The sequence below is a fragment of the Hemicordylus capensis genome, chromosome 1 (genome assembly GCF_027244095.1).
Source record: "Hemicordylus capensis ecotype Gifberg chromosome 1, rHemCap1.1.pri, whole genome shotgun sequence".
In the NCBI taxonomy this organism is placed as follows: domain Eukaryota; kingdom Metazoa; phylum Chordata; class Lepidosauria; order Squamata; family Cordylidae; genus Hemicordylus; species Hemicordylus capensis.
Window position 1 is genome coordinate 245,232,370 of NC_069657.1, and position 16,031 is coordinate 245,248,400.

The following is a 16,031-nucleotide window of genomic DNA, read 5'->3' on the forward strand; positions in this document are numbered from 1 at the left end:
CAGGCTGGGCTCCCTTAGCCCAGTTTCCTCCTCACATGTGAATAGCCTCAATGAGTTTATGAGCCTCCAGTTTGTTTTGAACTCTGAGTGGGGGAAGGAGTGAACAAAGTTGTTTATCTGAGGCCTGATACAGTGTTCTCAGAGCAAAAGGACAACATCTTGAGTGGATACTAGCGTGGATTGGAAACATCTAGGATCAGGGCATAGCTAGGGGAGAGGAGTCCCGTGTTCACCCCTCTCTCCAGTGGCCCCTTGGAGTGAGGGAGATAATGAAGAAGATAGGGAGGGGTGGAGCTGGGGGGCCCTCAGGAGCTGGGGGACTTGGGTTCTTCGAACCCATTCAATTATAGCTACACCCCTGTCTAGGATGGAAGGAGTCAACTTGGAAAGCGTTTTAGCAAGCCTTTATTGCTAAAGAGAAAGCAGTTTATTCTGAGGCTTTGTTTTTTGCCTTTAGTCTTTGGTTTTTTGTTCTATTTGCTTACTTGCTACTGTCATCTGAAACTGAAACTTGTTCAAGTGTGTGCCTTGACTTTCATGTCAATGACTGTGTTCTGCTTATGTTCATTTTTTTTGATAGCAATAAAAGAGATATTAGGGGAGTCAAGAATCCCTTTTCTTCCTTTTTTTACTCGTTGTCGGAACAATGCTGGCCTAGCAAAAGCCTAGGACCATAGAGTTCCCTTGGTTGGGTGAAAGGCCCAACTGGGATAGCATACACATTCTCAGCCAGCACTCTCCAGTGTTGTTATACACATGACAGTGATTCTTCTTGAAATGGCCAGCAGGTGGCACTGAAAAAGTCACACTGACTAGGGCCCAGTTCTACGTATAGTCAGCAAGTGAAATGGAACAGGTTGGGATAACAGAAACACGCGGAAGTGTGCAGAAAGAATAAACACATGCTTGGAAAAACACCATTCCAATGCTGTTTAATATATTGTCCCATGGTACTAGGTGATGAGTGTTAGGGGCTTCTCACCTGAGATCCTTCCAAATGCTACCAAATGTAGGGATAACATGGCTTACTTTTAGTGTTGCACTGAGGGCTAATTACATAACTCAGTAGCCAGTCTACCAGAAGGTGGTAGGGACTTCCTGCTGGGGAAAGCCTGGATTTGCCTATGGTGGTGGTTGTTTTAAAGGCAAAATTGTGTATCGTGTCGTACTTTCCACTTATTTGTCCTAACAGGACAAATAAGTGGAAAGTACATGATATACAGCCAGAAAACAACACAGGGTATAGGAAGGGTTAAGATCCTGAATGCCATAGTCCTACTCTGGATAATCATGCGCCACAATTGATGTGTGCCAAAATGTAAAGAAATGGAAGATCCTGCATGATCTCTATAATCTAATCCAGTCTGGCCCTCAATGGCTATACACACGTGGGGCAGGAACCTGGTTGGTGGAAGCTTCCAGCTGCACACACATGTGGAGAGGCAAGCATACATGTATTAATTAGAAACAATGGCATACATGTATGTACGGTAATATGGGAATTATTTATGCTGTTGTGATATCTGTTCAGGAAATGTACTGTATGATTTCCAGTGTGGTTTACAATCACATTTAAAACAAGATCATAACAAAATAATCACAAATCGAAAACAACAAAGCAGAAAAACAAATAAAACAGAACTAGCTGATCCCGCACAGAGCATCTGTGCAGTAGTACACTCCTCTTCCCCCCAAGCCTTCCCCCGCCAGCTTCTATCCCAGTCTCCGTTCCCCAATGCCCGCCTGCTACTCCCTCCCCCCACTGCCCACCAGGCCCCTTTCCCACCCACTCCCTGGTTCATGGTTTCTGCCGCTGCTTCCTCATTGCGGCTGCCACCACCACCTCGCCGCAGCTGGGCCTGCCGCAGCTGCCTTGCTACAGCCAGGACTGCCGCCCCCTCCGCCAGGCCCGTCGCCTCGCCATAGCTGGGCCTGCCACCCCCTCCGCCGGGCCTGCTGCCGCCACCTCACCACAGCCAGGCCCACCGCCCCCTCTGTAGCCTCCTTGACATGGCCAGGCTAGGCCAGACACCGCTCCCACCCCCACCCCCTCCTCACAGTGGCCATGGGCCCATTGCCGCCGCCTCACCACCTCCTTGCCGCGGCCATGCTAAGCCTGCCGCCGCCTCTTCACAGCAGCCATGGGCTGGCTGCCTCGCTGCGGCCAGGCCCACCGCCCCTTCCTCAGCCTCCTCACTGCCGCCGTCCCCATCTCGTCACAGCGGCCATTGCCAGCAGCCCAGCCAATCAGGCGCCTCCTCTGCTGGCACGCATAGCCCTTGCCACATCCCCACGCATGGCTGTGGCGGATGAACCCACACAGAGCATCTGTGCAGCAGTACACTCCCCCCCCCCCCACTGCCCACCTCCCCCACCCTCTTCTGCCCCAGGCTCCTCTTTCCCCCCAGCCCCCCTTCTGCCACAGTCTCCTCGGGCCCCCCACCTTTGGGCCCATTCTCCTCTGCTTTCTCCCCACTGCCACCATTATTTATCTCCCGCCTGCACCGCTTCCAAAGCGGCTGCGGATCCCTGGTGTCTCGCTGCCTTTGATGCCGTCCCCTCCCAAAGCAATAGGTCAGGCCTGCCTCCCTGACTGCTGCTCCCTAAGGCAATGGTTGGAACGTTTGCAGGACCTCACAAGAGTTCCAGCAGGCATCCAGACGCATCCCCACACAATTCCCGACTCAGTCGCCCATAAGAGAATTAAATATATAGATAACCCCTGCTAACTTGGCAAAGAGGCAGCTTTTAATGTGGTGATTCTCTTTTTTTAGCAGGGGGAGAGTAACTGACCCTATCCACCCCCAGCACAGTTCCTCCAGTGACTGTTGCTGGTGTCTCTCTGATGTTTCTTTTTAGATTGTGAGCCCTTTGGGGACAGGGTTCTATCTTATTTATTTATTATTTCTCTGTGTAAACCGCCCTGAGCCATTTTTGGAAGGGCGATATAGAAATGAATTATTATTATTAATAATAACAACAACACTAAAAATAGAATCTGTTGGACACTGCTAAGCAACATTTAGACGGGAGGAACACGTTGCTGCCCAGTCCCAACGACGTTAAAACCTTCCATTTCTACGATGTTTTTCATGAGCAGCAGTCTCACTTTCGAATTCCACCCTCCCCCCGCCCCCAGCGTTTCTCCAGAGGTAAAGCCGGAAATCCCTTAAACAAATAGCGACAGGGTTACTCTCGCATATTCTTATCTCTGTGGTGTTTCTCACCCCTCCGAGCATCACGTTACCGAGCGAGCCCGCACCGCACCGTTCGACTGCGGTTGCGCAACCGGTCTGGGCTGCTAAAGAGCCTCTGCGCAGGCTTTTAAAGGGGGGGGGCGTGGTTTAGCGTGGTATAGGAGCTGCGCGGATCACAAGACTGCTGATGCGGCGGCTCGCTCAGGTATGCTCGGGTTCCAGTCCGCTTCTCTTTCCGGAAAGGAGAGATCCAGACAGTAGCTCAGCTGCGGTGGGAAGACAGTGCGAGCCAGCTTCAGCCCGGGGAAGGGGGTGCTCTGTTAAGAGCGAATCAGACCATTGGTGCGTCTCTCTAACTCGGGATTTTCCGCCCTGGCAGGTAGCAGTTCTGCAGGCAGGGCTTTCCCCCAGGAAGTACTCCTGTCCTTGGGATCAAACTTAGGCTCTTCTGCTGCGTGCAACGTATGGCGCCATCCCTCGGGGTCATTTCTGCCTGGTCGTATGGAAAGTAGTCGCCCCTGGAAACCTTCTAGTTCCCCCCACCTGACTGCCGGCCCAGCCCCCTGTTTGCATAAAGTCTTGGGGTCAGTCCTGCAGTGAAGGCCCCACGAGTGTGCAGGTGCACGGGAAGGAAGGGCTGGTTATTCGGGGCAGGTGTTCTCCAATGGTATTTTGGTGGGTTTGGGCCGAAATGTTGCTTAGGGGAAAGGTAGGCAATGATGGAGTTGCATGAACGTTCTTGCGCTTCCTTCCCTAAAACAAGCAAAACCAGAGTTAAGAACATCAGGCCCCAGTCTACCTTCCTGTTTCACACAGTGGCCCGCCAGACCGGAGGCTTCTGGGAAGCCCTCAGGCAAGAGGTGAAGCATGTTCCCTCTCCTGTTGTTGCTCCCCACCACCCCAGCAACTGGTATCCTGCCTCTGAGTCTGGATGCAGCCTTTAGCTGTCGGGTCTAGTAGCTGTTGAGAGAGCTATCCTCCATAAATTTGTCTGAAGTCCCTTTTAAAGCCATCCGAGCTGGTGGCCATCACCACATCCCGTGCCAGAGGATTCCATGTGAGTGGGGAAGTACTGCTTTTTGTCGATCCTACATTTCCTCTTGTAGGCGTGGTGGACCACAGAGCCTTGTGCTTGCTCATGGACCTCTGTGCATTACTGGGTTGGGTAGTCCTAGCTGGGTCGATGCATATGCGGGGGGGAGGGTTTAAAATGGTGGGTGAGGGGTGTGGGAAAACCAAAGGCTGCGCTTGTGTGCCATGCACTTCCTGCGATGGTGTTGTGCAAGACCTTGGTGTAAGTGTATTGGGTGAAAGAAAGGGAAGGAAGTTGTATGTCATTTGCCTCTCTTCAAGCTAGGGCCAAGCAGGAGGGGATGGGGCCTAAACTCCAAGGGGGATCCTCGGAGGGCTTGCCCCCTTTCCAGCTTAAGATGCTTTTAACTGGATTTCCTCTCATCCAAATTACTCCCTTCCTCCAAAAGGACTGCTTCGACTGTGTTGGGCCAGAGCCTTTAAAGGAACTTTTGGAAGGGAGACTTAGGATTGACCCTTCTTTATTGGTATGAGACCACCAAGTTTGCTGTTAGAGGGAGGATTGTAGGATTCAGAGAGTAGCTGCTCTGATTTGGATTTAAATGTGGGCTAGAAACAACTTAAAAGATGGGACTGACCCACCCCAAACCCACCCACACACACTCACTCATGCTCGCACCCATGCTGTAGTCTGCAGCTTTGGGCAGCCATCCCTAAATCCCATTAGACAGGAGGCCTTCCCCCCACCCCCAATTTCTGGAAATCTGCTGCCTTACTGTGAACTCTCCTATACTGTGTGAGGAGGAAGCGTTAATCCTCTTCTCATCCAACCCCAGTCCTGAACCTGAGTGCTATTGAATTTTGGGGAGGGGCATTCCTTCACCCCCCCAAACCCCCCAATTTTTCAAGGACACTCAACTTGTTCCCAGTAATGGCAAACTAGGTGGACCAGTGTTAACCAGTAGGACAGTGGAACAGGGTTACCCATTTAAAGATTAGGGGTTCTGATTCATGCTCCCAGGTATGCAGGAAATGATGAGTTTTTTTGGTCTCTTCCTCAGTCATCAAGGACTGCACACAGGAAAGAAAACTTGAAACAGTAAAAACCCTGGAGAACAACAAAAGCAGGGGTGGGGTGGGAATTGGCCCCTAATTTTTATCATGGAAAAGGGCACTTCTCCAGGCAGTGTGGAAGATGGTTTACTTCCCAAAGCTTTTTGCAAGTTGAAGAGCCACAAAGCCTCTCCCTCCTCTTTATTGCAATCAGGTTTGGGGTTGGAGGAGATGCTGTAGTACTTGGGGGCTGCCCCACCACTGTTTTCCTGAGTCCCTGTAATTACTTCAGAAGAGAAGGGAGTCTGGGTCTCTCCTACTTGGAGATATCTACTGCCTCACTCTTCAGATGCTCCATCTCAGAATGTCTCATGTCTGTGATCTGCACAGGTACCTACACAAAGCACAGGGCATTTTTCCCAGTGTTTTACCCTTAGGAACATAGGAAGCTGCCATATACCAAGTCAGACTATTGGTCTCTCTAGCTCAGTATTGTCTTCACAGACTGGCAGCAGCTTCTCGAAGGTTGCAGGCAGGAATCTCTCTCAGCCCTACAGGTGAAACTCGAAAAATTAGAATATCATGCAAAAGTTCATTAATTTCAGTAATGCAAATTAAAAGGTGAAACTGATATATGAGATAGACGTATTGCATGCAAAGCGAGATAAGTCAAGCCTTAATTTGTTATAATTGTGATGATCATGGCGTACAGCTCATGAGAACCCCAAATCCACAATCCCAGAAAATTAGAATATTGTGAAACGGTTCAACAGTCTAGGCTCCAGGTGTCCCACTCCAATCAGCTAATCAATCCATAACACCTGCAAAGGGTTCCTGAGCCTTTCAATGGTCTCTCAGTCTGGTTCATTAGGAATCACAATCATGGGAAAGAGTGCTGACTTGACAGTTGTGCAGAAAACCATCATTGACACCCTCCATAAGGAGGGAAAGCCTCAAAAGGTAATTGCAAAAGAAGTTGGATGTTCCCAAAGTGCTGTATCAAAGCACATCAATAGAAAGTTATGTGGAAGGGAAAAGTGTGGAAGAAAAAGGTGCACAAGCAGCAGGGATGACCGCAGCCTGGAGAGGATTGTCAGGAAAAGGCCATTCAAAAGTGTTGGGGACTTTCACAAGGAGTGGACTGAGGCTGGAGTTAGTGCATCAAGAGCCACCACACACAGACGGATCCTGGACATGGGCTTCAAATGTCGTATTCCTCTTGTCAAGCCGCTCCTGAACAACAAACAACGTCAGAAGCGTCTTACCTGGGCTCAAGAAAAAAAGAACTGGTCTGTTGCTCAGTGGTCCAAAGTCCTCTTTTCTGATGAGAGCAACTTTTGCATCTCATTTGGAAACCAAGGACCCAGAGTCTGGAGGAAGAATGGAGAGGCACACAATGCAAGATGCTTGAAGTCCAGTGTGAAGTTTCCACAGTCTGTGTTGATTTGGGGAGCCATGTCATTTGCTGGTGTTGGTCCACTGTGCTTCATTAAGTCCAGGGTCAACGCAGCCGTCTATCAGGAGATTTTGGAGCACTTCATGCTTCCTTCCACAGACGAGCTGTATGGGGATGCTGACTTCATTTTCCAGCAGGACTTGGCACCTGCCCACACTGCCAAAAGTACCAAAACCTGGTTCAATGACCATGAGATTACTGTGCTCGATTGCCCAGCAAACTCGCCTGACCTGAACCCCATAGAGAATCTATGGGGCATTGCCAAGAGAAGGATGAGAGACATGAGACCAAACAATGCAGAAGAGCTGAAGGCCGCTATTGAAGCATCCTGGTCTTCCATAACACCTCAGCAGTGCCACAGGCTGATAGCATCCATGCCACACTGCATTGAGGCAGTACTTGCTGCAAAAGGGGCCCAAACCAAGTACTGAATACATATGCATGCTTATACTTTTCAGAGGTCCGATATTGTTCTGTTTACAATCCTTGTTTTATTGGTTTCATGTAATATTCTAATTTTCTGGGATTGTGGATTTGGGGTTCTCATGAGCTGTACGCCATGATCATCAAAATTATAACAAATTAAGGCTTAACTTATCTCGCTTTGCATGTAATGCGTCTATCTCATATATCAGTTTCACCTTTTAATTTGCATTACTGAAATTAATGAACTTTTGCACGATATTCTAATTTTTTGAGTTTCACCTGTATCTTGGAGAAGCTAGGGAGGGAACTTGAAACCTTCTACTCTTCCCAGAGCAGCTCCATCCCCTGAAGGGAATATCTTACAGTGTTCACACTTCTAGTCTCCCATTCGTATGCAACCTGGGTGGACCCTGCTTAGCTAAGGGGACAAGTCATACTTTCTACCACAAGACCCGCTCTTCTCCCTTCTTGGGCTTCCGTCTTGAGTTCTTCATACAGATTGCTTTCAGGGATCCAGGTACACTGTTCTGGAAAGCCCTGTCTTAATAATGTGCCTGTTAAAACTAGGAAGGTGAAGAGAAGCATTGTATCAACTGTTCGAACTACAACCAATCAGAATGTTTAGCTGCCTTTTATGGGAAGGAAAAAACCCAAATTAGCTGCTTGCTATGTCCTGTGGCATAAAAAGTGATCCAGAAGTGGACTAAGGGAGCAAGCCTTCATATCATATTAATGTTCTTTGTTTTGAGATGCAATATTTGGGACCCTAGATTAGAAAACCATAATAGCCATATTCAGACATTATATCGTACCTTCATTCAGATGTCTATGTGCACGCACACATGTTTGTGTGAATTATACCTGCATTCATTTTAAATATGACCATGAGTATAGGTCCCTCAAATGAATGATACAGATAGGAATGTGGTTTATGAATGGATGCTTCAGGGTGGGGAGAGCTGTGCTAAAAATGAATTCTGCAGTGAGTCTTTGAAAGAGAGATTGAGAGATGTAGACATGTATATGTACAGACCCACTATAAAATCTTGCTTGGGAAGGCTTGGAGAATGAGTGTTGCTGCTCATGCCTGTCTGGTTCTTTTATTTGCATATAAGGAAAAATTACCCCCACAGTAACTGTTTTTAGGATCTAATGACTCTGTTGTTGTTCTTATTCTTCTCTTGTAGCCGGGAGGAAGACCAGATTGGCTTGTAAGACTGATCATGTGACTTACTGCTTTCTCCCTACTCGTGGCCCACTTGCTTGAGTACTATATATTTGGATAATCTGCACTAAAGCACCTGGATCTGTTGCTTCTGTGCAGTATGGCTGTTCTCAGCTTGTAAAGTCTGCATTGAATAGATTAGTCTGTGGAAGGCTGCAGATAAATGTTTTCCAGTCTTTCTGCAAGCCCAGAATGTATGTACTACAGTAAGATATCTGCAGAACAGTAGATGCAGGTTTAGGTGAGAGGGTTAACACCCTATAGGGAGGGAACAAAAAAAATCCCTAGGGGCACAAGGCAACCTAACCTTTTCTAACTCCAAATACTGCAGTTGGGCCCCTAAGCATCAGCTTGTTTCTAAAAAATTGTTTTCAATATCTTGCTTGCTAATCTCTGCAATCTGTTTTCTCTCTCTAATGTAGTGTCTTAGACAGATTTGATGGCAAGGATGTCTTTGAATGGCTTTTGGAGATTCTTGGCAATCTGTACATTGCTTTTCCCAGGGGCTCTGTGTTACCTGCCAGACCAGCCAAGGGTATTGCTTGTGTCTTTTGATGGATTTAGATGGGATTACATCTATAGAGTCCCAACACCCAATTTCCATAGTATCATCGAGAGTGGTATTCATGTTGAACAAGTCACAAATGTATTCATTACCAAGACATATCCTAATCACTACACAATGGTGACAGGTCTCTACGTAGAGAGCCATGGTGTTGTTGCTAATGAGATGTATGATCCAGTTTTGAATGAAACTTTCTCCATGAACCATATGACCATCTACAATTCAAAATTTTGGGAAGATGCTTATCCAATATGGATCACTAACCAAATGCAAGGACATAGAAGTGGAGCTACAATGTGGCCAGGAACAGATGTGAACATACACGGTGTCTTTCCTACGCACTATATGCTTTACAATGAATCTGTTTCATTCCAAGAGCGAGTTGCCAACCTTATCAAGTGGTTCACATCCAAAGAGCCCATAAATCTTGGACTACTTTATTGGGAGGAGCCAGATGAGAAGGGACACATTTTGGGTCCAGAGAGTCCTCTCATGAATCCTGTTATTAGGGATATTGATGACAAGCTGGGTTATCTTGTGTCAGAACTGAAGAAAGCAAAGCTGTGGGACACACTGAATGTCATAATCACCAGTGATCATGGAATGGCACAGTCTTCCAGAGACAGGATCATAGAGCTCGATCATTATGTGGATAGAGACCTGTATACAATGATTGACCATTCGCCTGATGTAGCTATTTTGCCAAAAGAAGGTAGGAAATATACTTGTTTCAACTTCTGTGTTTAGAAGAGCTAACCTGGTACTGAAATCAACTTATGTTTTAAGACTTGGGCATTATATGATTCAGTACCTTGTGAAGGGTGAAAAGGACATTCTAATTGGGTCTAGAGGCTTAGCAGAGCTTCTTAAACTGATTTGCTCATGTTCAGTTACAGAAACATTATAATACAGTTGGGTAAACTAAATTCATTTCAGGATTCACTAATGAGTATTATAAGTGAGACACTCTTCAAGATTTATAGTATGCGTCCCACTGGATTTTAATTGGGTCTGCAAGATCAATAAAGAGAATTGAGTTGATTGATCATCAGTTTAAGGGACTTAACTATTAAATTTGAATATGCATGAAGCCAGGACTTGTGAAAAAATTTGTTTCACAAATCACAATCTTGAGTGAACCCTTATAAACAGGTCACCTGATAAGTCTTACTACATGGAAAAGCAACAAGATAAAACATGTATAAGTACTATAAAAATAACTTTCACCCAAACATTTTGATGACCACAATTTTGTAGTGCTTGGATGGGATAGGTTTGTTACTGTACTTCTTGGCCACCAACTTACTTTTGAGCTATCTATAGTTGTGCAGTGTCTGCAGCAGAAAGCACTTTCAGCATGTTTGAATTGATATACATTTTTTTTTATCTGAAGGCAAATTTGATGAAATATATAATGCTTTAGTCAAAGCTCATCCCAATATGACAGTCTATAAGAAGGAGGATATTCCAACTAGGCTCCATTACAAACATAGCAATAAAATTCAACCAATCTTAGCAGTGGCTGATGAAGGATGGGAAATCCTGCAAAACAAGTCTGACCATTTTCAATGTAAGTATCTTCATTTAGACCTATAGCATTTGTTCATTCAAAATAAAACTGAACTCACAATAAGAGTATGTTTGCTTCAGTGACTAGGAAGTCAGGTTTGGATGTGGAAGATGGACTAGAATTCTCACTTCTCAATCTCCTGGTTGGTTGGCACCAAAAAATTGACCTAATCTACCTTTAGCCACCTAATGGCACAGTGGGGAACAAGCCTAGGGAGCAAGAGGTTGCCTGTTCAGATCCCCGCTGGTATGTTCCCCAGACTATGGGAAACACCTATATCAGACAGCAGCGATACAGGAAGGTGCTGAAAGGCATAATCTCATACTGTGCTGGAGGAGGCAATGGTAAACCCCTCCTGTATTCTACCAAAGAAAACCATGTGGCTCTGTGGTCGTAAGGAGTCAATACCAACTTGATGATACAATCTACCTTTTAAAGCACTACTGTAAGGATAAGTGAATTTTAAAGCTTGTGTTACACTGAGAGTCCTCTAGAAGTGATAACAAATGGTTGCATAGTTCTTGCAAAATCCATAAATCCTATTGAGAGAAATCATAGTACAGAAAAGTTTACTTGCAGCAGGCTGTTTACCAAATATATGGAGTTGTATTAACTCAACCTGTAGGTGAGGCGAGCTCTTTGTAATGACCTCAAAACAAGGAAGCTGCTTTGGAGCCAATTGTCATGGTTCACTGTTAGTGTGAATAGTATCCTTAGAACTGTTCATCTTTCTGGTGTGATGTTCTGCTTATAATGTACTGGAACTTGCCCACAGTCAGTTTCTACCTTGGAATGAACTCATGAAGTAGGGGAGTCTGGCTGTGGGTGAGAGATGTGGGTGAGATGTGCAGGATATTTCTGCATGTGGCAGTCAGGCTAATCTAATGTTCAGTAACTTAAGTTTTATCTTGCTACATGGAGGCTTGCAGAACTCTGTAACTGGAGAAACGTGTTATCTGTGCGGCAAGTCCTGGAACCTTGGGTAAGGCAGGGTAAAAATAATCCAGCTTTTGCAGATAAATCTAATGGCCAATAGCATTGGGATGGCACTATAGCTTTGTCTGTTTGCAGTAAACATTTCACATGCAGCCTTTTGCCTCCCCGTGTTATAGGATGATATCAGAACCAGTTACAGGTTTAAGCCCCACATCTAATTCTGATTTGATTTGATTCAATTCAATTAAATGACGCGAGTCATAGACCTACTCAGCATTTAATTATCAGTCCAGGGGCTACAATTTCTGCAACAACATTCAGGAGTACACCTATTAAAACGGCTGTAGCAGCTGAAGCTGTATGTTAACATCCTGCTTCTGTTTTCTGTGAAGGAGGTCAGAGTCCAATATGATACTGAAACATGAACACTTACTTATGAATGTCATGGCAATACATTGACCTTGCTTGTTCCTTCTAGTGGGCAACCATGGATATGACAACACGCTACCAGAAATGCACCCTATCTTCTTAGCCCATGGACCTGACTTGAGAAAGAACTTCACCAAGCCAGCTATGAGTTCCACAGACTTGTATCCCCTCTTGTGTCACCTGTTGGGTATCAGTCCACTGCCAAACAATGGGTCATTTGACAATGTGAAGGATCTACTTGCTAATACAGTTCCCAAAGAGCCACAGCACAGAGACTATCAACAAGACTCTTACCCCTTTTTCATAGGAGTTTTTCTTGGCAGCATAATTGTCTTGGGTTTTTTTATAGTGTTCATAAAGCATTTAATTCGCCGTCAGATGCCAGGTATGCCAGTACAGCATACTGAAATAACTCGGCCATTGCTACAAGATTAACACTTCTGAAATGGACACGTCACTGCTGTTAATAGCCTTTTAATTTTAAGATCTGTACATCATTTGATGTTGACAGTACACATATATTCATTATCTCTAAGCCTTTGATATTCTGAACATTTTAAAACCTTTTAAAGGAAGGACTGGAGGGCCATAATTAGTGGTCTTATACTAATATAGTGAAACTTTGGGAAGGAAGCTTTCTTAAATGCACTTTAAGCAGTCGCTATTTTCTGATTTAAGCACATCAGTGATAGTGTTAAGAGCAGTTTTGCAAGTTGTAAAAATTGAAATATGCACTAGTGGTTCTATATAGCACATGCATAAACCCACTTGAGTTGCTTAAAGTGCTCCTCATCGTTAAAATTGGTGGTTTCTCACCACATTGGATTGTATCCCAAAAAAAGGTAATCGTGACTAAGTCCTAATGAAAATAATTGGACTTGAGTTAGCCATGACTTAGTTATGATTAACTTGGATTGCAACTCATTATGCTGCCTGTATAGGTAGCAATTATTAACTGCTACCTTTAGATTCATTAGATTTAAGTGTTCTTCTCTACTCATGATCTTCATCAGTATGTCACAATAGTTTCTCCATGTCAGCTTCATCGGGTAATGGCATAACTTCCCTAAATGCCTGCCTGGATGCAGTAATGGGCTGGATGAGGGATAACAAACAGGGTGAATCCAAAAAAGATGTAGGTGCTCATTGTAGGGAACTGCAGTTCAGGAGATGGGCTGGATCTACTGGTTCTAGATGGGGTTCCACTCCTCCCAGAAAGAACAGGTTTGCAGTTTGGGAATACTGCTGGACCTACTGAGAGACTCTGATATCTCAGGTAGAGGCAGTGGCCAGGAGTGCTTTTTATCAGCTTCGACTGATATGCCTACTATACCCTTTCCTGGGAGAGTGTGACCTTAAGACAGTAGTGCACATGCTGGTCACCTCCAGGCTTGGCTACTGCAATGCACTCTATGTGGGCCTGCCTTTGTATGTAGCCCAGAGACTGTAACTGGTGCAAAATACTACTGCCAATTTGGTCTCCAGGATGTCCTGAAGAAATCATATGTTTTGAAAGAACTACACTGGCTGCCAATAGGTTTCCAGGCAAAGTGCTGGTTATTACCTATGAAGGCCTTAAGAGCTTGGGCCCAAGATATTTGAGAGAATGCCTTTGTCGGGAACCCTGCTGCCTATTGAGATCATCAGGGGAGTTTCAGCTAAAAGTGCTACCTTGTATGGCGGAGACTCAGAGGCGAGCCTTCTCTGTAATTGCCCCAGGGCAGTGGAACACACTTCTTGCTGAGATTAGAGCAGCTACACACACACACACACACACACACCCCAATGGCTTTTAGGAAACAACTCAAGGCCCATCTCTTTAGACAAGCTTTTTAGTTGCAGTTTTAGCTGATGTTTTTAGTTGAATTTTGATTGTTAACTCTAAATTTTATATATGTTTTAAATGTGTTTTGTTGTTGTTAACCACTTAGAGACTTGGGTAGTGGGCAGTATATACATGTGTTAAAGAATAATTAAAAAAATAAGGATAAAATCATATTAATTGTTTCTCTGTCATAGAAGCTGTGTGAGCTTTTCTAAACAACTGGAACAAAACTTGAATTTTTCCAGCAAAGATTCAAAAAACCATAGGCATTCTGTAAAATGTCTGTTTGATGTGGGGAGGTTATGTCAAGAGTTGTAAAGAAACAGTAACAAGTCATAAAATATTTCCTTATAAATAGCTTTTCTTTTGAAATGGTAATTTATACATGACTGGGACAAATGAAGCAATTAGATACAATCAGTTAAGTAACTTGGATGAGTGGCATTCAAATTGCATTTATGAGCAGCAACCAGAACTAATTATAACATCCCCTCAGGGATCTTGAGTCAGTGATTAAATTAGCGTGCGTCTTCAACTTTAACAGACAGGCTTATGGCTTTTTTCAACATGAATTGTGCATGGGTTTGGTTTTTCAAAAAAAGTCTTACTTTGAAGTCCAGCAGGCGAGATGATTTAAGTTGATAATCTGAAAGGTTGACAAGAAATTTAAGACTGATACTCTTTAAAAACACTGCTGGTGTGTTACCTTGTTTAAAGAAAAGCAGTTGATACAGCCAGTATGAAATGGATATTTTATGAACTCTCACCGCACTTGAATTCAGCCACTAAGACCTAACTGAATGAACAGATTTTTGTGAAAAGAAAATGCCTTCTGAGCCATTATCTCAGAGCAGGGAAAGCCTACAGAATATGTGGTAGACTACAAATAGCTGACACTTTAAAGGCACAGAGCTGCCATATTATGTAACTGGATGCATTTATCACATTTTTTCTCTGTATGCTTACCCCAGTTCTGATGTCTAATACGTAAGCCTATTTGTAGGAGTTTTAAATGCTAGTCCATTGCCAGTATGTAACTGGGCTGTTACACTGTGGCTTGTACATTTATAATAGTTCTACTGTAAGTGCTACTGAAGAAATTTGTTAGAACTGAAATGAGATGTGTACAGTACATAACGAGCATCTTATTCTAAAGACAACCCCATGTGTTCAGTTATAATCCGTCAAGGGCAAAGAGGAAAACTCCAAACTTATTTCAGCATTATGATTTTATTCTTAAATGGATTGATCTCCTTTCTGGTATTTAGGAATACGTTCTTCTAAAATTGTTCTTCCTTTCTTAGGAACACAGAGATTGGAGGAGTTAAAAGTTTTTAAGACTATGCTTTGAGCTAATATTTAAAAATTCCGAGAATCTGCTTATGGATGTGGGATCTCTGCATTTGAAAAGTTGAATGCTGTGAAATGTCTAACATTCTTTCCTAATAAATGTGAAATTTAAAACATGAGTATTTGATTTCATTAGAGTTCTAAAATATCCCAGAAGGGAATCTAAAGTTTAGATAAAAAGATATGGCAGTTGTATCAGCATGTTGAGAAAATATACTATACAGTTAATTGTATTTAATCACTCTAGTTAAAGTAGCTTTACCCTGAATACTAAGCAATATAAAATCAGGCTTATGGCTGCTTACCGGATGGGGCAACTTCTCCATATTTCCCATCCCCACCCCCCACAACCCAGGACATCAAATAGCAGTTGTTCATAGAGGACTCTAGCTTTTGTTTTACCTCCTAGATAACTTATTGTACCATGCAGCTACCAGCAACTATCATCACTCATGAGGGGACAAAAGTCTATTGTGTTATGGTATTCTGGTAGGCATAATAGCACCCCTGCTCATAGGCTAAGCTCAGAGATAAGATTGCACCCAGAAAATAATAGGCTGACCCATACCCAGCAAGCCTAGGGCATTTCTGCATTCCTACTAGTTCCAAAAAAATTCAGCCATAGCAAGGAAGGAGCCAAAGCTCACTCATCCTTTGTGTGGAGACCTGGTAGATCATTAAGAGTCTGAGTAGAAGAAGCACTTGTGCCAGAATAGGAATTGCCCAGTAGTCCTACCACTACCCTGTCCCTGAAGTACATGCTGGAGCTGAGTGATGTGTGGTGATAGTTTGCATAGTTCTATCACTCAGAGGTGCACCTAGGTAATTTTAGAGGCCCACACCCTCCCCCTCCAAAAGTTAAGCATCACCCCCCTACACATACACCCGGTGACACACACAGTATTTTTAACAAGTGGGATTTTGAGGGCACAAACCACAACTGAACTCAGTTCTATTATCATTGCTT

The 16,031-nt window shown here is 44.3% G+C and overlaps 1 protein-coding gene across 2 annotated transcripts; it reads left to right on the forward strand.

The window, feature by feature from the left end:
* Positions 1–3,265: 3,265 nt before the first annotated feature.
* Positions 3,266–15,178, forward strand: ENPP5 (ectonucleotide pyrophosphatase/phosphodiesterase family member 5). Of its 2 annotated transcripts, none has more exons than XM_053284080.1 (4): positions 3,266–3,402; positions 8,812–9,666; positions 10,348–10,524; positions 11,939–15,178. In XM_053284080.1, exons 2-4 carry the CDS (start codon positions 8,829–8,831, stop codon positions 12,322–12,324), a joined length of 1,401 nt encoding a protein of 466 aa, XP_053140055.1. In that variant the 5' UTR covers positions 3,266–3,402; positions 8,812–8,828; the 3' UTR covers positions 12,325–15,178. The 2 variants fall into 2 exon arrangements, with proteins under 2 accessions (XP_053140055.1, XP_053140056.1); XM_053284081.1 differs by lacking the exon at positions 3,266–3,402 and adding an exon at positions 3,414–3,539.
* Positions 15,179–16,031: the final 853 nt, after the last annotated feature.

Bases quoted from the DNA above. Each gene is read 5' to 3' on its own strand.
- ENPP5 (XM_053284080.1), top strand. From the start codon at position 8,829: ATGGCAAGGATGTCTTTGAATGGCTTTTGGAGATTCTTGGCAATCTGT. The intron at 9,667-10,347 runs GTAGGAAATATA...TTTTATCTGAAG, and splicing joins AGCTATTTTGCCAAAAGAAG to GCAAATTTGATGAAATATAT. The intron at 10,525-11,938 runs GTAAGTATCTTC...TGTTCCTTCTAG, and splicing joins CAAGTCTGACCATTTTCAAT to TGGGCAACCATGGATATGAC.